Source organism: Leptodactylus fuscus, chromosome 9 (genome assembly GCF_031893055.1).
Source record: "Leptodactylus fuscus isolate aLepFus1 chromosome 9, aLepFus1.hap2, whole genome shotgun sequence".
NCBI classification, from domain to species: domain Eukaryota; kingdom Metazoa; phylum Chordata; class Amphibia; order Anura; family Leptodactylidae; genus Leptodactylus; species Leptodactylus fuscus.
The window spans coordinates 12599377-12625608 of record NC_134273.1 but is presented as its reverse complement, the minus strand read 5'-3'; the positions used below and the strand labels follow the sequence as shown (position 1 = coordinate 12625608).

The 26232-nt window shown below is 48.1% G+C and overlaps 1 protein-coding gene across 4 annotated transcripts in view; it reads left to right on the top strand.

Annotated features, from left to right (window-relative positions):
* The first annotated feature begins 350 nt into the window (after positions 1–350).
* The window catches only part of SSBP3 (single stranded DNA binding protein 3), a 30865-nt gene continuing 4983 nt past the window's right edge, over positions 351–26232 (top strand). The window contains exons 1-12 of one of the 4 annotated variants that reach the window (XM_075287269.1): positions 351–674; positions 6903–6975; positions 7405–7466; positions 7813–7897; positions 23091–23180; positions 23741–23818; positions 24101–24160; positions 24364–24427; positions 24509–24585; positions 25769–25848; positions 25937–25985; positions 26107–26142. In XM_075287269.1, the coding sequence (XP_075143370.1) occupies positions 619–674; positions 6903–6975; positions 7405–7466; positions 7813–7897; positions 23091–23180; positions 23741–23818; positions 24101–24160; positions 24364–24427; positions 24509–24585; positions 25769–25848; positions 25937–25985; positions 26107–26142 (810 nt within the window). In that variant the 5' untranslated portion in view covers positions 351–618. Of the gene's footprint in view, positions 675–6902; positions 6976–7404; positions 7467–7812; positions 7898–23090; positions 23181–23737; positions 23819–24100; positions 24161–24363; positions 24428–24508; positions 24586–25768; positions 25849–25936; positions 25986–26103; positions 26143–26232 lie in introns of all 4 variants that reach the window. The other 3 variants (XM_075287268.1, XM_075287267.1, XM_075287266.1) reach the window with 3 other exon arrangements.

Sequence of the window (26232 nt, the reverse complement as noted above, 5' to 3'; positions counted from 1 at the left end):
GCAGTATTAGGTTATCAATATGGCGGTACCAGTGGCTTCCTCTGACATTATTCAGAGTCGTTGCTTGGCTTTCCTTTGCCCTAATACCTTGGTGATGGCACAGTGGGCTCCTGGTAGCCATGTTACTTGCCCCCCGGCCCCCTACCCTGTATATAATGTGGGGCAGCAGTGCTATTGTCTCTGGGTGCAGCCATGGTGGCCCATGTCTGTGTGTACAGGAGCTCGGCTGGCACACAAAGCCTGGTACACACAATGGGGGCTCCATGCACCGTGCACACAGGGGACGGCTCCCCCTCCCATTGGCCGGCCGGGTGGGTGAGGGGCAGCGGAAGGTCCGGGCTCCTCCTCCTCCAGGACACGTTCTCATCACATACACACAGTGCATGCAGCAGACTGGGGGAGACCTGGGCCAGGCCCGGGACATACACAGCGCGGACACACGGACATGGGGACAAGCGTGAGGACAGCCCGGGACTGAGCCAGCACACCGCCGCCGCCTGCACTCACTGCACCGAGTGACTACACACCGGCCGCACGGAATCCGCGCTCCTCCCCCCGGACAGGGAGTCTGCTCCGGGTGTCGGTAGAGGCCGCCTCGGTCCTGGCCGCTCGCTCGTCATGTTCGCCAAAGGGAAAGGCTCAGCGGTGCCGTCTGACGGGCAGGCCCGGGAGAAGTAAGTGGGGCCTGGGCTGGGGGTCGGGGGGAGCTCGTGGGTCCTCGATTAGTACTGCCTGCCGGGGTCTTTGTGCTGCCCCTCACCTATTATGTGCCTGGTGCCCCCATAGTAATGCCCTGCTGGTATACAGGCTGCACTGATGCCCCCTACCCTAACGTAACCCCTCTATGTCTGCCCCAACCCACATGTACCCTCATAATAGTGCCTGGTAACCCCATAGTAATGCCCCTGCTGGTATACAGGCTGCACTGATGCCCCTCTGCTGGTATACAGGCTGCACTGATGCCCCTCTGCTGGTATACAGGCTGCACTGATGCCCCTCTGCTGGTATACAGGCTGCACTGATGCCCCCCTACCTAGATATAACCCCCTCTATGTCTGCCCCAACCCACATGTACCCTAGGTAACCCCATAGTAATGCCCCTGCTGGTATACAGGCTGGACTGATGCCCCCCTACCTAGATGTAAGCCCTCTATGTCTGCCCCCAACCCACATGTACCCTCATAATAGTGCCTGGTAACCTCATAGTAATGCCCTGCTGGTATACAGGCTGGACTGATGCCCCCCTACCCTAATCGAACCCATTATGTCTGCCCCCAACTCACATGTACCCTCATGTCTGCTGCCCCTCACCTATTATGTGCCTGGTAACCCCATAGTAATGCCCTGCTGGTATACAGGCTGCACTGATGCCCCCCTACCTAGATGTAACCCCTCTATGTCTGCCCCAACCCACATGTACCCTCATAATAGTGCCTGGTAACCCCATAGTAATGCCCCTGCTGGTATACAGGCTGCACTGATGCCCTCCTGCCTTAATCGAACCCATTATGTCTGCCCCCAACTCACATGTACCCTCATGTCTGCTGCCCCTCACCTATTATGTGCCTGGTAACCCCATAGTAATGCCCCTGCTTGTATACAAGCTGGACTGATGCCCCCCTACCTTCATGTAACCCCTTTATGTCTTCCCCCAACCCACATGTACCCTCACAATAGTGTCTGCGGCCCCTCACCCATTATGTCTCATGGTACCCCCATAATAATGACTGTTGCTCCTCTGCCTCCGTGTACCCCTCTGCCCACCAAAGACCCCCCCATAGTTATGCACTGGCACGTTCCCCCAGCCTCTATAGAGACAGAACTGATACTCCGCCACCTTAATGTTACCCCTTTATGTTTGCCCAGCCCACATCTACCTCCATGTTAATGTGCCCCCATAACAGCATCTGCTACCCGCAATCTTTATATAGACCGGATAAATGCCCCACTACCTATATGAAGCCCTTAAATGTCTGTGCCCCCTAACCATGACTGCCATTGAATATTGTCCAGCACCCCCATAATGCTGTCTGCTTCCCCTCCCCCTGAAGTCTTCCCCATAATGTTTTCTTCTGCCTCCTACCCTTTATGTGTCCCATATAAGTATGACTGCCTTTATGTAGCTCTCTGAGTAATGTTTTGACCCCCGTAATGTTTACGGCTGCGCCCCTCCAAGCTCTGCAGCCCCTTTTCATGTCTGATGCCATCTCTCCGTTACGTACCTGTTCTTACCTGCTGCCCCCTACTCTTAAACCTGCATGATGCCACCAATCTATTGTGTACCCCAGCAGGATGGTTGTGGTCCTCCTAATCCTCCCCTCCCTGCAATGTGTGTTGCCCCAAGATAACATGTATGTGCCCCCCAGTCATAACTTACCTGAGCATCTCCGTCGGGATACCTGCTGACCCCCGTTACCTTATTTTCCTACGTCATGCACCCCTCTTCCCCATATGTTTGTATGATTTATGCACCCACCCCACCCCCTTAGCCTCTGTGGGGCATATGGATATGTTTTTGTATACCCCTCCCCCCTTCTAAATATTTATAATGTGTCATGGCTTGTAATAAGTGTCCCGATCCGACACCTCGCTTTGTCACTTTTTGAGTGGTCACCTGCCCCCATTGGCCGCCTCTTATGCCAGTGCCCACGTGTGCCCCCTGTTTCTGGCGAGTTGTCCTCCCATGTGCACAGCCGCTGGTTATATCCTCCTCTTACATGGAGGAGTTCAGTTCCGTCCCGTCACGTGCGCCTTGTTGTCTTATGTTTGCCCCTCCCCGCTGTGCTGTGTACACTCCGTGGGTACACCTGGCACTGATTTACATAAGGCCCTGTATACTCTTACCTGACCTCTTTTTGGCTATGACCCGTGCCCAGCTGGTATCTGCCCCATCGCTGTTTGCTCTCCCCCAGTATTATATATTTAAGGGAACACTTTTCCATAGAATGGCGCCTGTTGCCACCGGTATTTAAAGGGGTATTCCCATCTCTGTAGGATATGATCTGTGGGACCCCCGATGGTCCTGAGAATGAAGGGGCAGCAGTCTTTCCTGACCAAGGGGTCAGATGCAATTCCCTTCACAGCTGGGTGGGCAGGAGCGCTGCTCTGGAGGAGATGCAAACCCTGCAGCCCCCTCATTCTCAGGATCTGTGCTCATCTCACATGTTGGACCTGGAACCCAAAACTAGACCTCACTTTTAGGCTACATTCACCTGGTCTGTCCAAAAAAACTCCATAGACTGCCTAAGACTTTGCACCACTCGTTGCTCGGCCTGGATTGTGCCAAGGTTTTTGCACAAAATGGTGCACTGAAAGCCACACCCTCTTTTCAGTAAGCCCCGCCCCTTGTTGACCTAGATGGGAAATATAATGTAAAACCAGATTGAATTGGTAAATCTGCTCCTAAGGGGTGTGACCCTGTCATGGACCCACTTAGTGCTTAGTATGGATGGGTAGAGGTGCTGCATTTTAGCTTTGCTGTGATTGACCTGTCAGCAGACTACAGGCCTGCGCAAAACAAGCTGGTAGTCTGCGGATTCTCTACAGCCAGACATGGCCGCCTGTATTGTGCGGACACGGGGTACTCGGATATTGTAGGTCCTGCACATTATTTCTCCCCATCTTTATATATAATTCTGTAGACTTCAAACTCTTCCTGGTGTCCATGTGCGTCTCCATCTTGTTAGTTTCCTCTCTGCTCCTTCCCATGTCCTGTCTTCTTTGGTTCAGGTTTCTTCCTTTCCTGTTTCCCTAGTATTTCATGGATCCACCCCCCCCCCTTTATTTTTTGTGCACTCTCTCCAGCAGTGTCTTGTCCACTCTGTGATCTTCCCTATGGCCCAAGCTAATCCTCTCCTAGATTTGTAGTTCCTGGTATGTTCCTAGGTTGCAAATTATCCAAATAGGCACCGAGCCAGCAAATAATGCTGGAAGATTACAGCTCTGCAGCCTGCAGAGTCATTAATGCAGCTCTGCAGTATAACACCGGTTGTAACACTAGTACATTACCTAACTCCACCAGCTCTGGAGTATAATACAGGATAAGTAATGTAATGTATGTACACAGTGACTGCACCAGCAGAATAGTGAGCGCAGCTCTGGAATATAATACAGGATAAGTAATGTAATGTATGTACACAGTGACTGTACCAGCAGAATAGTGAGCGCAGCTCTGGAATATAATACAGGATAAGTAATGTATGTACACAGTGACTGCACCAGCAGAATAGTGAGCGCAGCTCTGGAATATAATACAGGATAAGTAATGTATGTACACAGTGACTGCACCAGCAGAATAGTGAGCGCAGCTCTGGAGTATAATACAGGTTAAATAATGTAATGTATGTACACAGTGACTGTACCAGCAGAATAGTGAGTGCAGCTCTGGAGTATTATACAGGATAAGTAATGTATGTACACAGTGACTGCACCAGCAGAATAGTGAGCGCAGCGCTGCAGTATAATACAGGATAAGTAATGTAATGTATGTACACAGTGACTGCACCAGCAGAATAGTGAGCGCAGCTCTGGAGTATAATACAGGATAAGTAATGTAATGTATGTACACAGTGACTGTACCAGCAGTATAGTGAGCGCAGCTCTGGAGTATAATACAGGATAAGTAATGTAATGTATGTACACATTGACTGTACCAGCAGAATAGTGAGCGCAGCTCTGGAGTATAATACAGGATAAGTAATGTAATGTATGTACACAGTGACTGTACCAGCAGAATAGTGAGCGCAGCTCTGGAGTATAATACAGGATAAGTAATGTAATGTATGTACACAGTGACTGTACCAGCAGAATAGTGAGCGCAGCTCTGGAGTATAATACAGGATAAGTAATGTACTGTATGTACACAGTGACTGTACCAGCAGAATAGTGAGCGCAGCTCTGGAGTATAATACAGGATAAGTAATGTAATGTATGTACACAGTGACTGCACCAGCAGAATAGTGAGCGCAGCTCTGGAGTATAATACAGGATAAGTAATGTAATGTATGTACACAGTGACTGTACCAGCAGAATAGTGAGCGCAGCTCTGGAGTATAATACAAGATATGTAATGTATGTACACATTGACTGTACCAGCAGAATAGTGAGCGCAGCTCTGGAGTATAATACAGGATAAGTAATGTACTGTATGTACACAGTGACTGCACCAGCAGAATAGTGAGCGCAGCTCTGGAGTATAATACAGGATAAGTAATGTAATGTATGTACACAGTGACTGTACCAGCAGAATAGTGAGCGCAGCTCTGGAGTATAATACAGGATAGGTAATGTAATGTATGTACACAGTGACTGTACCAGCAGTATAGTGAGCGCAGCTCTGGAGTATAATACAGGATAAGTAATGTAATGTATGTACACAGTGACTGCACCAGCAGAATAGTGAGCGCAGCTCTGGAGTATAATACAGGATAAGTAATGTAATGTATGTACACAGTGACTGTACCAGCAGAATAGTGAGCGCAGCTCTGGAGTATAATACAGGATAAGTAATGTACTGTATGTACACAGTGACTGTACCAGCAGAATAGTGAGCGCAGCTCTGGAGTATAATACAGGATAAGTAATGTAATGTATGTACACAGTGACTGCATCAGCAGAATAGTGAGCGCAGCTCTGGAGTATAATACAGGATAAGTAATGTAATGTATGTACACAGTGACTGTACCAGCAGAAGAGTGAGCGCAGCTCTGGAGTATAATACAGGATATAACTCAGGATCAGTACAGGATATGTAATTTATGTACTCGGTGATTGTACCAGCAGAATAGTGAGCGCAGCTCTGGAGTATAATACAGGATAAGTAATGTAATGTATGTACACAGTGACTGTACCAGCAGTATAGTGAGCGCAGCTCTGGAGTATAATACAGGATAAGTAATGTAATGTGTGTACACAGTGACTGTACCAGCAGAATAGTGAGTGCAGCTCTGGAGTATAATACAGGATAAGTAATGTAATGTATGTACACAGTGACTGCACCAGCAGAATAGTGAGCGCAGCTCTGGAGTATAATACAGGATAAGTAATTTAATGTATGTACACAGTGACTGTACCAGCAGAATAGTGAGCACAGCTCTGGAGTATAATACAGGATATAACTCAGGATCAGTACAAGATATGTAATGTATGTACTCAGTGATTGTACCAGCAGTATAGTGAGCGCAGCTCTGGAGTATGATACAGGATATAACTCAGGATCAGTACAGCATATGTAATTTATGTACTCGGTGATTGTACCAGCAGAATAGTGAGCGCAGATCTGGAGTATAATACAGGATAAGTAATGTAATGTATGTACACAGTGACTGCACCAGCAGAATAGTGAGTGCAGCTCTGGAGTATAATACAGGATACGTAATGTAATGTATGTACACAGTGACTGTACCAGCAGAATAGTGAGCGCAGCTCTGGAGTATAATACAGGATAAGTAATGTAATGTATGTACACAGTGACTGTACCAGCAGAATAGTGAGCGCAGCTCTGGAGTATAATACAGGATAAGTAATGTAATGTATGTACACAGTGACTGCACCAGCAGAATAGTGAGTGCAGCTCTGGAGTATAATACAGGATACGTAATGTAATGTATGTACACAGTGACTGCACCATCAGAATAGTGAGCGCAGCTCTGGAGTATAATACAGGATAAGTAATGTAATGTATGTACACAGTGACTGCACCATCAGAATAGTGAGCGCAGCTCTGGAGTATAATACAGTATAACTAATGTAATGTCTGTCTCTTTCCTTGACACTTCGCCCCCTATAGACAGTGATTATGGTTGATCTTGATGTCTTGATCTTTATATTGCCACGTCTTCTGATCTTTAGGTCTTTGCCGCTTTGATGGATTCCTCCTTATATTTTCCTCTCTTCTTTTGCAGGCTTGCTCTTTATGTATATGAATATCTACTTCATGTAGGAGCCCAGAAATCTGCACAGACGTTCCTGTCAGAGGTGAGCTCTTTGTTGATATCTCGTAGGCCATGGCAGTGTCAGCAATTATTGCACGGTCACGGTTCAGCCATCATCCCTATGTTTGCCTGGGACGCTGCACATGTACATACTATTTTCTGTACCTTATGGGTTAACATTAGCAACAATGACAATATTTCGGACAGTGTGCCATACCACTATCATCCACGGTCATCCACCACTGTCACCGAGTGTTAACATTGCTATGGATCCCTGGTCTTACCATGGGAATTTATAGATAATAGAAAGTGGCCAAGACCTGAGCTTCATGCTGACCATACGCCTCGGATCAACGTCAGGGTTTTGATTGGAACCTGTATACCCCTATATACCCCTGCCTGGGCCACTCAGCATCAGCCATGTGTATTCTTGTATTTTATTTTTTTAATGCTTTGTTCATTGCTTTTACAGATAAGGTGGGAGAAGAACATCACATTAGGGGAACCTCCAGGATTCTTACATTCATGGTGGTGGTGAGTAGCGCCTTGTCCGTGTTTTGCTGCCTATTTGTTTCCTGCTGCGTGAAAACTACCTTGTCCAAACGTGACGCATTAGCGACTTGTCAGCTGTGCGGGTTATAGAGAGGTTGCCTTGTATATTCAGTAGGTTAAAGGGAGAATGATTGTAGGATCAGACTACACAGGGTCGGTTTGTAATCTGTTACCATGCAAATTTTAAGAAATTTTGGCAAAGTTTCGGAGTAATAAAAATGGTTGTAAAAGTGATCCCGCCCCCTGTTGTGTTGTATAGTGACTTGTCATAGGTTTTCTTTCTTCCTTCTATGGTTCATTCTCTAACTCTTTCTCTGTTTGCTCGCAGTGTATTTTGGGACCTGTACTGTGCTGCGCCGGAGCGCAGAGACACCTGTGAACATTCGAGTGAAGCGAAGGCTTTCCACGACTATGTAAGTAACCCCAGATTGTGGTCTATTATTCTGGATATTACTCATTTGGCTGCTGTCGGGATCCCTTTGCACCGGTGATCCTCTCTGCAGCAGGTCTTTTGACCTAGAGATCCTTTGGATATCATTTGCTCAGAACTAAGGATGTTTCAGGTCATGGTCTGCTTCATTATTTACATGACCTAGAGAGACAGACACGCGTCTAATGGGTCCGCTGCTGTACATGCAATGGTGTCACTTATGTGGTTCATGTGGACGACATTGTGGTGTATACAGTGGCTGTACTTTTAATAGTGTAACATGTAACCTATCATTTCTAAGAAACACCACAATGTTTGGTCTACCACACATCACTCTGCGGCCCCGTGCGTATGGGGAGAGTAAAGGCCACACAATACAATCTGTATATTGGCCAGATTTGCCAGTCTGGACCCAGTAGGGCTCCCTGCATACTCTATACTAGGAGTCCCAGCTTCCTGCTCCTCTACTGTCCATACTATGTACGGGGGAGCCGTGAGCTCATAGATCACTGGGGTGCAAAGACTCACCTGAACAGGTTCGGACTGACCGGCCCAGATTCCCCTATGTGTATGGGGCCTGACCTGAGCATTTTGGTATGCTGAGTTTTTTTCAGAATCTTCTCTGCGCTACATGTGGTTTGTATAGCAGCTTGCTGTCCGATTGTAGATGTTGTGATTTCCTGGTTATCGGTACAGTGTGCTTTCTATATGACGTTTGCATTATGGCGCTGTCCGTGATTGGTCGTCTGATATTGCTCAGTATTGCTTCCTCTGTTACTAATCCTTATTGTACGTGGCAGCGGTGTGCCGTGTCGTACGTGGCAGCGGTGTGCCGTGTCGTACGTGGCAGCGGTGTGCCGTGTCGTACGTGGCAGCGGTGTGCCGTGTCGTGCGTGGCAGCGGTGTGCCGTGTCGTGCGTGGCAGCGGTGTGCCGTGTCGTGCGTGGCAGCGGTGTGCCGTGTCGTGCGTGGCAGCGGTGTGCCGTGTCGTGCGTGGCAGCGGTGTGCCGTGACGTACGTGGCAGCGGTGTGCCGTGGCGTACGTGGCAGCGGTGTGCCGTGACGTACGTGGCAGCGGTGTGCCGTGCCGTACGTGGCAGCGGTGTGCCGTGTCGTAATTGGCAGCGTTTTGCCGTGTCGTAATTGGCAGCGTTGTGCCGTGTCGTACGTGGCAGCGTTGTGCCGTGACGTACGTGGCAGCGTTGTGCCGTGACGTACGTGGCAGCGTTGTGCCGTGACGTACGTGGCAGCGGTGTGCCGTGACGTACGTGGCAGCGGTGTGCCGTGACGTACATGGCAGCGGTGTGCCGTGACGTACGTGGCAGCGGTGTGACGTACGTGGCAGCGGTGTGCCGTGACGTACGTGGCAGCGGTGTGCCGTGACGTACGTGGCAGCGGTGTGCCGTGTCGTAATTGGCAGCGTTTTGCCGTGTCGTAATTGGCAGCGTTGTGCCGTGTCGTACGTGGCAGCGTTGTGCCGTGACGTACGTGGCAGCGTTGTGCCGTGACGTACGTGGCAGCGTTGTGCCGTGACGTACGTGGCAGCGGTGTGCCGTGACGTACGTGGCAGCGGTGTGCCGTGTCGTAATTGGCAGCGGTTTGCCGTGTCGTACGTGGCAGTGTTGTGCCATATTTTGTAAACCCTGAAAATGTTCGATTCTCGTACTGAATAGAATATGGCGGTTCTTGGCTCTGATGTTAGACTCACTGGTTTATGTGCTGCGATGTTCTGGTCTGCGGTAAGTAAGGTCTTCCATTTTTGGATCCAACACCCATACGTGATATTTCAGTAGACTTAGGGATATAAGCAGCTGCCAGACTTTTTTGGGTGCCACTGATCTCTGGACAAGAGAAGAGGATCATACTATAATTAGAGATGAGCGAGTACTATTCGAAACAGCCGTTTCGAATAGCATGCACCCATAGGAATGAATGGACGTGGCCACGCAGGGGGTTAAGCGGCCGGCCATCTGGCAAAGTCTGCGTGCCGGCCACGTCCATTCATTCCTATGGGTGCGTGTTATTCGAATAGGACTCGCTCATCTCTATGTCAACAAAAATCTGTATCAACCTTCAGCCCTCCTTGACTACAACTCCCAGCATGCTCCATTCTCTTCCATGCAAGAACTGCAAAGGGAGTAGGCATGCTGAGATTTGTAGTCCCACTTTCCTGTTGCGCCTCTCCGTGTTTTTATCCTGTAGGAACGTAAAATAAATTCTCAGGTGATCTGGTGTCGTGGGGCTGCGTAAACTCCTGTCCATGTTACTGGATGTTTTTTTTTATTTTTCCCTAAAAGTTTTCCTAATACCTGACTACGGCGTCTACTGTCTGGGTTCGTTTGTAGTCTGTCAACATAGTAACACCTAGATCTTCATTGAAACAATTTGCAAAGTTGTTTGTTCCGTCGTTGTCGGTGGGATTAAAATTTGCAAAAGCGTGCCGAACCTTTAAGAGATTAACGGCGGAATTAAAATGAAGGAATATTGTTAGCGGCCGCCAGACTGTGGAGGATTACGTGACGCTGTGAGGTGGTCGGCCATGTAGGAAAATGTCATCTGGTAGGAGATTCCTTGGAGTCGGTGTTATTTTTTGTTTTTTTTCTCGAGGGCACGGTCATATGACCACACTAATAGGCTTCATTAGTGATCCGGTGGTGTGACCTGAGGGGTCATGTGTCAGGCTCCCGCCCTTCATGGACAACCTGGTGGGTGGCCAAGCCATACTGTTGTTTTGTTTTTCAAGCCTGGGGTGCAACCGTAGAAGGTACGGCCTTTTTATTATACTGCGTTTAATATATATATATATATATATTGTTCCCTTATAAAGAATCTCGTGTTGGGTCCATGAATTAGTAAGAGAATCAGTAGTGTTGATAAAGCCTTGGCCTTCTCTCTGTCTGTCCATTGCAAGAAAACTTTTTAATATTTAAGTGTTTTTTTTATTTGCCATGAAATATTAATGTAAGAGATACAGGAAACGGCCTGAAAACAATATTGTGAATTCAAAAAGATGGAACTTTTGTGGTCGGACTCTTCAACGATCAGGCTGAGGAGGCGGAGCTGCAACGGGGCGGAGAAAGCAGCAGCCTCAACCAATGAAAAGACAGGGGGTGTGTCTGTGACTACCACAAGCTCCCTGTAGACACTTTAGCTAAGCTGTAGTCACGGCGCCGTCCTGATGAAGCTCAGCCAAGGAGCCAAATCTATTATAGGTGCCGACTTATGTGGAAATCACGAGGTCATGGCCGCCCCTATAAACGAACGACATTATCTGCTGTATACAATGATGTCTTGTTCTCTCTTTTTTTTTTTTTTCCCCATTTTCTACCATTTTTTAGCGTATTACTTGTTGACGCACTGGTAAATGACTCTTCCTGAGGGTGAGTTGACATTTTAGGTGATGAGTCAGCGCTTAGTCATCGCCAGAGCACCAAAAATCCTAATTAATTCTCTTTGTGACCGAACGCTGGGTACTCTACTGCCGCTATAAAAGAACATTATACTCCTCCGAAAGATGGGAGATGTGACGTCGCTCCTCATGTCGGAGATTTGTAGAGTGCCCCTAAACGCTCGATCACACAGGTCAATGATCGGGCAAACGCGTGGGGTTGTCCGAGAGGAAGTGTAGGAATCAGTCTGTCGCCGTTGTACGCAATTTCGCGCTCATTTGCAGAGCTCGCAACTATTCCATCTATCCCAAATAGGAGGTATTATACTAAGAGTAGGATTTGGTGGATCTAGCTCCATCTTTATAGCTACAATTAACCCTTGTGTAGCCTGAACCTGAAGTCCTGTTACCATCTGTCTGTGGATGTGACGTAAGGGGGGTTGTTATTGCAGGATCAGACTACACCGGGTGGGTTTGTAGTCTGTTACTGAAGAGGATCTTTCACCACCTAAGGGGGCATTCACACGGAGTAACGCCGGGCGTGTATCACAGCCGTACACGCTGGCGTTACGACAGACTGACGAACACTTCCCATTCACTTCAATGGGAGCGCTCGTAAACGCCACTGTTATGAGCGCTCCCATTGAAGTGAATGGGAAGTGTTCGGCAGTCTGCCGTAACGCCGGCGTGTACGGCTGTGATACACGCCCGGCGTTACTCCGTGTGAATGCCCCCTAATAGTCGCCGCTTGACTGATTCCAGCACAGTTGGACTTTTTTTTCTCTACACCCTGCCATTCCTGAGCAATCGGTGTAGTTAGTTTTGGTGTGTGGTATGTGAACTAGACTCCCTAATATCAAGTGGGTGGTGTCGGGTGAGATTCTGGACTGTCATGCCCCCTTGCTTGCTCGCTCGCTCCTGACACCACTTGATATTAGAAGATCTAGTTAGTCTATCAAACACCAACTCTAACAGCACTGACTGCTCAAAAATGGTGGTGGGGGCTAGAGAAAAAGTCCCCACTAGGCTCTCTTACCTGGGTGGAGGAGGCCAGTGGGTGTGACTCATAGCTTCAGTACTCTGAATCACACCCCCTTCCCTGCTCCGGCCTCCCATCACCCACTTGCCATTAGGGAGTCTAGTTCGCTTATCAATCTCCAAAATTTACTGCACTCATTACTGGGGAATGGTGGGGGCTAGAGAAAAAATGACAACAGTATTGGAATCTGCAGAGCGAAGCCAATTACGGGATGAAAAGAAGTGGAAGGTGATGAAATGTCCTCCTTAAGTCTCTATAGCTGTAGTAGGCACCAACCAGCCCACTAATGTGCAAATTCACATGTTCTGCCACAAATCAGTGCTGTGACTGGTTCGGCACCGTACGGCCACATGTGAATATACCCCTACTACCTTTATATTGGGTTTCCTGAGGGTTGGCCTCAGTGGTACATGTTTACTGGGGGTATATGTATATGACTCTTGGGTTTTTTTATGTCTTCAGTGACCAAAGCTTGGAAATCTTCAACCCAGGGGGGGGGGGGTGTGTGGGGGGGGGTGAGTCCGCCCTCCCGGCCCATAAACCTCACTTATCTGTTTTTATTGTTCTTGGTCAAGGAAACAAAAGGGCCACAAAGCCATTCACATTAGCAATTCTGTGCCTCCATACTGCTAAGAACAAAAGGCCTCTTTTACATGGGAGGTAACGGACAGCAATAAATCAGTGAAGCAGACTGGAACACCTCTGCCCCAGTATCGTCCGCTCGCCCGTCATGGGGGCCCCTCGCCCGCCGTCTGCTAATTACCAGCTTTGTGTTGTCTCTAGGGCCCGGCTCCTCACCATGTGACACCCCTGGATACAGCCGAACACTCTGATATGATCACATTGTGGCATGTTACACGGATAGGATGTGGCCGATCATATTGTAACGTGACGTGCCATTCTCCCCCCATCCCCCCCCTCCTCCCCCGGAGCGCTGAGGTCTTCATCCTTCACAATGTTTTGTAGCTCCTCTATACAGCCATGGAGGATTAGCTGGACTCGGCGCACAGGTGTCCTGTGGAGCAGATGTGGATTAAGCCGCTGCTGCCTTCTGTACAGCGCCGCGCACATCCCTGACCAAACCGTAGCTTTCCTTATGGCGTACCCGGGACTTCTAGACGATAAGGATGGAGGTGTGCAGGGCCATACGTGGCGGGGATTGGGGCCTGTTCCAATCGCTTTTCAGATATACATGTGGTATGGTTCGCGCTACATGTAAATCCGGCCTTTAAATTGATGGAAATGTGGCCGATAAGATGTGGAAAGATAAACTCCTTGTCCATTAAGGTATCCTGCGCGACGTAGCGAGGCAAGCTGCAGTCTCTAAAGCTTGTAGGTTACATTCAGTATTAGGTATATTGTGCATAATTTATGTATAGGCTGCAGTGATAATAGTGAATGGCACGACTAAGGACTCCTATCCCACGCCACAAAATATATCGTATCGTGGTATATATATATCGGGTAAGAATCTAGTAAGGTATACATGAATCTGGGGGATACGGTATTAAAGGGGATTCTGGGCTCAATACATGATTTATACTAAGGACCTAACCACAGAATAGGTCCTCAGTTTGTCACTGTGGGGTCTGACACCCGGAGCCCGCACAGATCAGCTCCTATACAAGTAAACCTATGCTAAACCGTCCCATGAGCATTGGCTGTGTAGTAGTTTTGTTCCACCATTAAAGGGCATGTCCGTTCCTTTTTCTTTTTTTTTTTTCGTGGGCGGGCTGCAGAACATCCCTTTAAATATCATAGAATGTCCACCTTCTAGGATGTCTATTGGTGGTCACACATGCTCAGTAGGTCTCCACAGCCTGGGGTCTGCATAGTGATCTAGGCAGCCATAGAAATTACTTTTCAGGTCTGGTTCGACCCAGATCAAATAAGAAGGGAGTGAATTCTAAGTTTCTAGAGGGGGAAGGAGACTGATTTTGCACAGAGCTAGCCCTGGCATCACCATTGAAAGCCAATGATGAGGGAGGTTTTTTTTTTCTGTACTGTAAGTGACTATAATCAGATACTTTCAGGGCTTTTGGTCCTGGGATAACCCCTTGAACTACACAGGAAATGACCTTGTAAAATAGTAGCCACAGTAGGTGCAATTCCCTGTTATTTACTGTGTAAGTAGCCTGGACAGGATATGCACAACCTTTATTGTAGGGTCGGGTTCTTCATTTACAATTCCCCCCAGGATGTGTGGGGAGGCCGGGTGTACAAGTGTCCTCACTGGTATCCGTGGAGGCGCAGGATTCACTTGTCACTCCTTAGCTGAAATAAACAAGTGGTTGCGCTGCTGAGTAAACATGGCCGTAACATAACCTGTCTGCGGTGGTGCCAGAGAGAACAATTCTAATTGGGGAGCTGAACAGACGTCTCCAACATGGCAAATACATCACTGCCTGGCGACAGGTTCGCTGCGTGTACACAGGTCCTTCGTTATAGCCGCATTTATTAGGGTTATTCTCTTGTAGTGCACTTAGGAAAGCCGAGGATTACAGTCTTAGGTGAGTGGACGAGGTTTTCTAGGTCTCCCCTACGTGCCGCCGACTACCTCTGCATAGAAATTGGCATGCCGTGCAGGTTTTAAAATTTGCAACATGTCCATGTTTGTTTGCCAAATTTCACTTTTGCAATCTGCTGCAAATTTGCTAAAATCTGTAAAAAATCTTTTTCCGTGCAGAAATCTATTTCAATTTCTGCTGCGAACTTTCACAACTAGGGAGAATCCTTAATAAAATGTGCATGAGGCTAAGCACCTCTTGTTCAGTGGCTGGCGTCCTGATGGTGGGGATTCTTAGGGCACATTCACACAGAGGAATTTGAGGCAGTCTTCCACCTCCGTTTGCTCTCCAAATACCAGCCTTGTGAAACTTGCGGCAGAAAACTGAAGTCGAGTTCTGGCTGGGTTGGACGCTGTAAGCCTGGGCGTATCAGTGCGAGCCCCACGCCATAGAATCTGCAGCTGGATCGGCCATGGTATCGGTGTATATTAGCCATGGCCAGCAGTTATTCCTCTTGGCTTTCCAATAAACATGCATGCTCAGTTTGGCGGAGCATGCATGTGCGGTCTATGGGATAAGCCAGTAAACTGCACCGTGATCTTTCTTGTAGCCCCCTACCAGACCCTCTCCCCTGTGCTAGAAGGATCTGACACGATCCTGACATTTAGCACGCGTGATCACTTCCTTCCCATGATGTAATCTGTTTGGAGCAGAGGTGTAACGTGACGCTCCTGGGTCCCAACGCAAAGTCTGTGCTGGGGCCCCTACTGACAATGTCCTATTTAAAGTAGTGGGATGATTTGTAGGGCCCGGTGACTACTGCTGCACCCTCTATTTGGAGGCCTTGCACACAGTGGGACAACTTTAGGCTGCTGAATACTCAGATTTTGATTGCAATATGTAGTCGACCAAAAGTCGCCATGTGGGAAGATATAATGCAACCGAACATTGTAGGTGCATGTATGTATAGGAAGGCGGTATAGTCCTCCTAAGGCTAACCCGTACATATGTGCAGCGTGCGCTCCCTTATGTAGTTGGTGCATGCGTATAATGTAACCCAAGTGCTGGGACATGGACGATGTGTCTATGTGCGAGGTATGTCAGGACAAAGGTAGGGATGACATTCTTTTGTGCTGAGGAGATAAAAATGAATGCTAGCCTCCCCTCCCCCCCTCATGCATCTGGAGTCAGAGAACAATCCCGGGCGATTAGGGCCTGGAGACTCTGAACTTCCCATCCTCCGTCCACCTCAGACACTTCCTAAAGGGAAGACGCTCCACAGTTCTTCTCCTTAAGGAATCAATCTGGATGCCATTTTCTGAACACCTTGTTGTTCATTTTCGGACAAAATCTGTGATCGATCTGTGTCCTGGTCGGGGCCCATATCCTTGTAATGGGGATCTGAAATGTAGTTCATGCCCAACAACTCTTGACCATGACTGAAAAAAATCCAACATGGCCGATCAGGTTATCGGCCATTGGTCGCTATCTGTAAACAGGACTTTTCGTCCATCCCAGTAATGGCTAGTTTTATGTAGCCCATACACTCCCTATGGCGTCGCTTATCTCCATAGGGAATGCCAGATTTGGGTAAAATCCGACCTGTCCAGTCCTCTTTTTCTCCTCACAAACTATATACATTAGATCTGTAATGAGGACTACATTTCCCTGACAGAAAAGTCGGCCATGTTGAATATCAGCGTTCGTCCTTTTTGTTGTCATGGAAGCCAAGCTCTTGTCGGAGGTATCCTACGGCAGATTATGCCCCTCGCGCCAGTCAAAACGCATACGCGCGTGACTGGATTGAGAACGTGGTGTTTCGGTACAAGCCCTGAACCAAGCTCAGTATAGGGTATAATGTCCGATAGTTTGGTCATGCCGGTGTAGCATAATGGCGACCTCAGATAACGATATGGAAGTCTCCGCACATGTTGGTTTTCTAATTTCAATGACCCACGAGCGGATTACAAGTCGTCTTTGCCCACCATGTCATGGGACAGTCCTCGCTGCCTGCTATTGATCCCTACTTTCCCATAGGGAACTTTTTGTAGACCAAATCCTTGACCTCTATGTGATACAGATCACGTGGATTTATCCTGGGCCCCGTGTAGATCTATCCCTATGTTATACAGTGATGGTCCCTGTTGACACGTGGGATCCGATGGTGGGCAATCCACAACCTGATGTATGAGTCAGGCGTCCATGATCACGTTCCTGGATACCCGCCAGATATCCATCCTGCTTCTGGAAGGGCCTATGATTCCTCCAGACCATCTGCTCCTGGTAATCTGAAGACATGATCTCTAGTGAATAAGACAATACGGCAGGATGCTGCTACCCCTCGTGTACAGTCAGACGCTGCTTGCGCGCCTGCTTTACAAGACCCTGTCAGTAGTTTATAACCTATGGAAGTGCGGCCCTTTGTTCAGAGATTTAGCGCTGGTGGGAGATTATAGAATAGGTTAATATATGGAGATATCAGTGAAGCTGAAGGCCTGTAGCGGGGACAATGCCGTAGTTTACAGTGACAAATGAAAGATCGATCGCGACCACGTTCCCGTCCCTGGTCTGGACTTCCATTGACAGGACTGATCTTTTTGCACATCCAAAATCTGTATTGCAGGGCCTGCTTTAGATCTGAGGTGGCCATGTAGTGATGTTGTGCAAGGACATGAATATTTTCACGTATCCGTGTAAGGTCCCATGCACACGACAAGAGTGTGCCGTTCAAGAGGGGTGTGAAGGGGACGATTTTTGCAATGGAATGCACTTGGATGAGGCCATGGTGTCATCCGAGTGTCTTTCGCCTCTATGGGGGCTTCTGATCCATTCTGTTATAGGATATGACCTGCTCTATATTCACCAAAACAGCCTGCACTCTTGGTCGTGTACATTAGGCCTAAAATTTGGCTTTTCTTCCACTATAGCGGTTTGAAAACTTGCTTTGTTGTTTTCCTGTTCCCAATGGAGTGCCTGCACATGTATGAATCAGAATCAGTGGAGGTCCCAGTACTTTTTTTTGTCAACAATGTGTTCACATGATAGAATTTGGAGACTTGGTCAAAATCCGCTTTGCAAGCAGGCCATGTGGAGTCCACAGCACAAAGCTAAAGTCGTGCTGGTGTATTCTGCCGCAGGTTTACATGCATGATCAGTCTCCTATACAATGGGGCTAATGAGGACGTGCGCTGTGGTTTTCACAGTCATTCAGAAACCGCATCTTGATCGTGAAGGATTCTTCTGATAGAAGCGTCCATGACTGCTCCTCATTATAAACAATGGGAGAGGACTATGAGGCGGAAGACAATCCCAAACTCCACCATATGAGCATACCGTAAGGATCCTTCTTACGTGGCCACAAGCAGCTGACAAAAGCCAAACGTATATGACATGTATAAGGATTTATTTTTTGCAAAATCTTCCTGTTTCACACAAGGAGTATATAAGTAATGTAAAGGGTAAAATACGCGGTAATAATAGACAAGCTGCTGGTGTAAAATCCGTTTCCGCGCAGACATTTCTTGCAAAGTGCGGATGTTCCAGTCTTGTCCACTTTGCAGTGCAGGGTTAGTACCAGGGCTGCCTGTGGGGTCATGGAGCATATGGGAGAGGGTACAAAGGCTTCCTACATTGTCCGCTGCATGGGAACGCATCTCGGCCGTGCGCCATGATTAGTCAGCCCATAGATCTGCCGCTCGTCTGGTACCAGTGACACTTCTGAATATCCACACCATCTGTTAGGTAAAGTCTGGGGTCACGTATATAATGGATCCAGCTTTGTATATATTGCAGAGTCCTGACAGCTCGTGAACTGGAGATACTTGAAGGACGACCTACACGGCCGAGGCGATTGTTATCCTTCTGCACACAAGCTGCTGGCAGGGTTGTACTGGGTGCGCTGGTCACAGGATAATCCACCAAACTGGACGCTATCCAGTCCACCGACTCTGCGGCCTAAATGGTTAGATCGGTTTCATTGTGTGATACAGAGGGGAAGGCTCAGAGGACGCTGGCAATCCTCCATGTTAAACGAGTTAATATTTCTAAAATATCTCTGGTCGCCCCATACACGGTTTGGTCCGATCCTATTTCAGAAATTCTGGGCATAGATTGAACCAAGGAATAGGAACATGATGGTAAAGGCGATGGTCACTGACTCCGAGATCACTCTGTATGACTCCATGGCTGTCGTAATAATATGGCTGACAAGAAGTGAGTGTCAGGCAGCGACTTCCCGTCCTATAAGGTGATATCTGGAATTCTGGAGGTTTGACCGTACGGGACAGACCACGTATGAGTGGTCTGACACCCCTGCCAAAGACTTATCTACCAAACCGAAGACTTGGGCTAAAACTTGGCATACCCAGTCCTGTGTGGGGATAGTCGGGAGGTAACGGGTGGGTTCAGGTGCATGGGGTCTTTAGGCCGCGGTACAGCCTTCAAGGTGTGCATAGAGGGAATACGGCACTACTAGCGGTTTACGGGGTTCTTGATGTACCTCTGTGGTCCTCTAATATGGAGGTTTATTCTTTAATATTCCATAAAAGTCCCCATGATCACTTCTGAGGTACAATACTTTATTGGGCTGCTGTTTGGAGACCCTGTAACATATACAGTGTGTATTTATATATATATTTATTTGTTTGCCCCGAAGCAAGGGTCTGGGGCAGCTTCCTTATTAGGTCACGTCTATTTTCTTTCGGCTTATTTCAGGGCCTGGGTGGGAGATCGGGCCTTGGCTTTGTTTCTTGTTGCCTCGCTCTTGGTCTTTTTTTTTAAGATTTGTGTCAGTGCAGCAGTTCAGGGGTTAACGCCCTGTGGTTCAGAATAGGGCAAGCACTGTGGTGGAGGACCCTGAGCAGATGCATGGGGTGGGGGAGGGCAGTATTTGCATAGCTGATTAAGGCCTTCAGGGGGATTACTGGCAAAAGGGGGGGGGGGAGGGTTTGGTGATGGTACAATGGATGCTACAAAGGATGCAGATACTCCGCATTCCCCTATAATGCCCTTTATTGTCAGGAATTTCTTCCAGGGCTGACCCCTGCGCTGGATACATCTGTGCACTGGAGATGTATACGTGTTGTTGACGTGTACAGTATATATATATATATATATATGTTTATATAGAGTGTCGTTGGGCCTCGCTCCTAATAGTGCTATCCGCTATACATTGTAGGAGTGAATTGGCGGTGATGGGGTTAACGGTGGCACGCAGGATCACTATGGTCTCCTTGGATACGGCTCTATAGGTGACCCACTGGCTGCGGGACGGGGCTCCTGACTTACCCTATAGAATTTCTGGCATCCTAAGCATTTCTGTTGCCCTGAATGGGCACATCCAAACCCCCCTCCTGTCTCCTTCACCCTCCCTAGTCCCAAATTCCAATTTTTTTTTCTATTTTTATTCATCAAACATTTACTATAAACTCTATAGATGATCGTAAGATATATATATATATCTCCACGGCTGTATACAGAGCCACAAGGTCTTTGGGTCAGATCCTTTAGTCAACTACATGACACTTTTGTGCATTGTCCATTGCCTGTGAAGTGACGGAGCATAGCTGGAGTATAAAGCATGGAGGACAGACCATCACAGGAAGTGGATCAGTTTACAGCACTACAGTTCATTGAGGGCCCCAGAGATTTGACCGGCAGACATGGCGGCTTCAGAAGTTAAAATAAAAATCGGTTTGCGTTTTGGCGGTGTGTGGTTCATACCCTCAGACTCTGTTCATTTTTTGCAGATCTCTGAAAAAGGGGTGCCCCATGGCCGCGAACAGCAGCCCGTTACATCCGTTTTTCACAGCGGTTTCCATACTCAGCCGTCTGACTGAACCTTTTTCACGGCCGCGTTTCATCTGCGTGTTTTTACGGATCCCTGGTAGACTTAGCAATGGCCGAGTACGCACCCAAAAAGCGGTTTGTGAATAGTCCCACTGAAATGATTACAATACAAGACAGATCGATGGACAGATCCGCGAAGTTCCGGCGACCAGTCCGACTTTGGCTTTCACCGTGTGATTTTTAATTTTTTTTGCTTGTGGTAACTGCGGCCGCGGCGGCGCCCCCTCCTCATCATATTGTATCTGATTGATGGCTGTCAAGCATCCGGGCTGGAACAGATGCCCCCGCACCCCGGGACACCCTGTAGCCCATAATAATAGGAGCCCTGTGAACAAAGAGCGGGGCCAGCCCGGAGTCTGACGTCTTTTCTCTTCACACCTGCTTTGTTTGTTTACTTGGTCCCTCCGCCATTCACAGATTTGCAGATCGCCCCCCCCCCCCCCTGAAAATCCATTCCATGTTGTATATGGGGTTGAATCTCTACCATGACACAAAAGACGTTCTGCATTGTAGTAGCGCGTTTACCCATTCACTATACGTTTTTTTTCGTCCCCTGGTGGGGTGTACAAAATTTTGGTTTCATCATATTTACCGTGGGCCAAACTATTAACCCAAAAATGGCTGAACTTACACATTTTGATCATTCGCGGCTGTGGCGACGCTTATCTCGTCCTATTTACCATCTCAATGATATGGTCAACCCATTGATGTGGAAGGACGCTGTGTAATGCCTTATCTCTCCTGTGGAGGTGCTGCAAAGAAATTGAACGTTCACTGCCAGGATACAACGACTAAACGCCCTTATTTCTAGTATAATCGTATATGATTTTTATGGTTTGTGGAAATTTACTATGCAAATGGGGGGACGCTGTGGCCCCCAGCTCTTGGGCGTACTATCAGGTGACGTTATGGTGTCGGCCGTCTGCTGGGCGAGCAGCAGGTGTGACACTTCTCACCCACTGAAGATGATGTGATTACTTTAATTAGATAAGAGACTTAGCGGGATTCCAATTAAACGTACCTGACCGCACCGCCCGCCTAACCTGTCAGCCGCCATCTCCTCCTCTGCGGTCAGACGGCCCCGTGTGGTAGTGCCCCCCGGTGGACCCCAGACCGCCATCTAATTTAGGCTTGTGAATTAGATTTAGAAGTGAAAATGCCCCCCTGCCCCTTCCTCAGTGCCCATGTACATGTAGTGCAGGAATGCCAGCTTGGCGTGGAGGGGATGCCACAAATACAAGTCATTCGCCATGATAATTCAAGGTGTTGTAATGTAAAGAGGCCGGGGGGGGTGAGGGGTATGTCCGCCCCAGGCCATTCTGTGCCCCCTGTTGTTATGCTGATGGGCGCTCTCTGGCATTGTGACCTAGAGGGGAACACAAACTGGTACAAGAGCGCCCTCTGCTGGGAGAAGGAGGATTGGCGGTTTATTTCTGAGCTTGTGATAGCGGTCATAGGCGGAAGGGGGGCATGACGCCAAATTCTATAGAATATGTAATATATCATCTGTTTATATAAATTGTGTATATAAGAGAATCCGTAACCTCTAGGTGTGTATATATGTGATATATACGTTATATTCTATACAGTATATATAATCTGTTTATAATATATTGTATACACATGGACTGTAGGATCTATCTATCTATCTATCTATCTATCTATCTATCTATCTATCTATCTATCTATCTATCTATCATCTATCTATCCTCTATCTATCTATTGTATAGGGTAGTAATATATTCGGACACGGCAGCAGTTGATTTATTGCCATACCGCTGTACATTTCTCGGACAATCACTCCCATCGTTGCCAATATCTGTGTGATCATGAAGAGTGGGACTCCTTATTACGTGGGGTCGGTACGGTCCGCATTAGTCTAATACTTGGCTCTTCATACATTGGCGCGGCCTTTCAGTTGATTATTAAAGGGCTGCTCTTGCCGAAACAGCTCCACGCCTTTTCATAGGTCGTACGTGGTATTGCAACGAAGTGTCATTCGCATCAGAAGGAAACTACAATACCTGATACAACCCATGGACAGGTGGGGCACTGTTTTTTGAGAGAAAGCAGCCTTGTTTTTCTTAGCCTGGGCAAGCACTTTCATGGCTGTATACCTACCACACCGCGCGGCTATGAACACAAGCATTGCAGTAATAGCACTTGTCGGTGCGGTTCTAGCCGGTGTCACGGGTGCCCATATTTCTGCAGTCAGTCTGAGGGTCCCTGTGCTGCCCATTCTCACATCTAGCGGAGAGGGTGCAGGGGACGGGATTTATTATTTGTTGGGCATCTCATTATAAATGAAGCGTATCCACCGTATTGTCTTCCTGGGCATTGTAGTTCCACAACTACCCTAGAACCGCCCATTGACTTTCTCATTTCTCTCCCGCAGAGCGCAGCCGCCGCCCCGAGCCCAGTGCTGGGTAACATTCCTCCAAGTGACGGCATGCCGGGAGGGCCAATTCCCCCTGGATTCTTCCAGGTAAGATCCCTGCGCCTTGTCCGTCCTTCCTCAGCCTTGATATTAGGAGCGGCAGCCTTGGTGTGGGCACGGAGCCCTGTGCCGCTCTGCCATCAGTGGGCGTACAGGTGCGGTGGCGGCGTCCTCGTCCTCCCTCTGTTACTCCGCTGCTAATTAGGGGACTCGCTAATCAGCAGGAATTATCAGCGGCTTTAATGTTTAGCAAAGCTGTTAAACAAACGCTTACAAAATGGCTAATTAATTTCTCTTAATTAAGACAACTGCTGGTGGTAAGTAGCCGTGCTGTCTCTGGCAGAGGGTTACGGGACCAGCGTCTGCTCGCGGTGTTCGGGGGGGATGCAGCACAGCTGCAGAGTCTGCTCCACCGAGAGCGCCCTGATCTGGCGTCCTCACACAGCGCCGAGCGCGAGCTGCTCCATCTGCGCTCACCGGCCTCTAAATGGATAAATATTACTAATCTGGAGGAAGACGCCAAGAGCTTTTATCCACAGCGCGCCAATGCTTTCTGATGGCGGTGCCACTGTCACTAAGCTGTGTGCTTCTCTATATTCTATCAGCAGGGTCCACCTGGGTCACAGCCGTCTCCCCACGCACAGCCACCTCCCCACAACCCCAATATGATGGGTCCTCACAGTCAGGTAAGTCGCCATGGTTTACTTATAAGAATCTACTTCCAGTAACAGCGCCACTCTTGTGTAGAGGCGGTGTCTGGTATTGCAGTGCATCCATTGAAGATCATCAGGGCTGTTTGAAGAGACCTCAGCATTAGGATGAGCTTAACCAAGCCATATAGTTTATATAGTGGTTGTGCTTGCTGAGCTGTGCAATGGACCAACTGAGCTCTGCTACATCTGCTATTTACATGAGTTGATTTGTACAAGCACGTGTGTGTTTTTTAATGCGGTCATTTCCTCTTACAGCCTTTTATGTCTCCTCGATATGGTGGCGGACCCAGGCCTCACATAAGAATGGCGAGCCAGGTGAGAAGTTTATTAATGACTGATGTGGTTATCGTCATCAACCAACACATGACCTCATCATCCTCAACCAACACATGACATCCTCCTCTTCATCAGCATTTACAGAACATTAGATAAAGCTTAAACGGACCCTGTCAGGTCAATTTGGGAAACTTCTTCCCTGGCCTTATCCTCTTGTATCTAATGTACCTTCTCTCCTGCAGCCACCAGGGGGAGTCCCAGGATCTCAGCCCTTGTTACCAAACTCCATGGATCCAACCCGGCAAGGTAACCCTGTCATAAAGCTGCACGTGCTTGTGTCGTCCGTGCACGTGGAGAATCCTAACAGCTTGTCTATTTCTACTTCAGGACACCCCGGTATGGGAGGACCCATGCAGAGGATGAATCCTCCTAGACCAATGGGCCCCATGGGTCCGGGACCTCAGGTGAGCTTCTTCTAAAGATACTTCGGGCCCTCCGCCTTCTCAGCCCATGCTTTATTTTCCCCTCCTTTCCTTTAACAAGAGTACAACATGCTAAGTCTCGGCTCCTTTTTTTTTTCTTCTCAAATTGATTCCTAATCTTTTGCCTTGTACGCATCATAAAATATCTAGATCTGCTCTGTAGGATAGGGTGCACCCTGAGCATAGATGGAGCACAGGTACAAATATCTCCAGTGTAAAGCGACAAAAACAGCAGAGGGTCAATTCATTTACAAATAAGTTAGAGAAAAGGAAAACTTACTCTAGCGCCACCCTTTGGAAGGGTAGGGTAGCCCCCTATAGATCCATGCCTGGTTTTCCAGATATCGGCACTAGAGTGCTTTTTCCTTTTGCATACTCTGTCCCAGAATTCCTAGCAGAGTGTGCATGGTCTGTAAGACTGTGCACCAAAAAAAGGGGCCTGCAAAAACAAGACTCCTTCAAGGGGTTTCCCACAAACACGACCGGATTTAGAATTGCAGACCATTATCAGTTTTTGCAAATATAAAGGTTTTTTTGCAGATTTCCTGTAACCATCTTAGTGCTGACATCTGTGGTCTTCATTGGTTCATTGAATGCCACAACTTTCTATGGTCTTGGACTTGTTGGAAACCCGGCCATGACTCTGCAGCATATTCAGTAAAATTGGGTACATCCCTTAAACTTAGTTGCAACTTCCTAAATTTGGTTCCGATCCATTTAGCGGGGTTTTCTGGCTAAGCAGCAAACGGCTCCATACAGGATGTAGTGGCTGTGTCAGGTACTGCAGCTTAGTGTCTCAGCTCTCACTCACTTGTAGTTCCTGCTGTTGCGTTGCAGGTTGCCATGTTGATGGGTCACCCAGAGAACATCTGTAAGTAACACGGCATCGCTTCTAGAAATAAACACGTCTAGCGGCAGCTGATATAGTCCTTTAGGATCAGGGAAGTAGAGCCCTTGCCCCTCAGTGCTTGTAGTCCTCAGTGCCTTGGGTTCGGTCATGGGGCACGTTTTGCTTCCACTAATAATAAGGGTCACCCCGCCGCGCGTTTCCCACATTTGCGCGGTCTGTAAATGTGCCTGTACCCGATGGCTGTTATCCTGTGTTACTAACCCTCTCGTTTTTCTTCTCTTCCATTTCTTTCCGGATGATCCCTCGCTACCGTAGTCTGATCCTTGGTTATCATTGCAGAATTATGGAAGCGGGATGAGACCACCACCCAACTCCTTAGGGCCGGGCATGAACATGTAAGCGGGGGGTTTCGGGGTTACAGGGGTCATAGTGGAAGCTTTCTGGGAATGGAAGTGGTTTGATTTTTGCATATTTCCTCTATAGGGGCCCGGGGGCAGGAAGGCCGTGGCCAAATCCAAATAGTGCAAATTCGGTACGTGCAGTATTGTAGTGTGAACAGAGGCCAAAGTAGCCATGTTGTAGAATTTGACTGTGAAGTAAAATAAAGTAATGTTTTGTTTCTAATGATGTGATCTCTGATTTCTCACCAGCAGATTCCATATTCCTCGTCCTCGCCCGGCACATACGTGGTAAGTGATAGAAAATCTACACATACACATCAGAGGGGTCAGCATCCATAGGTGCGGGCAGGGCATGCTGGGAGATGTAGTCTCACCACA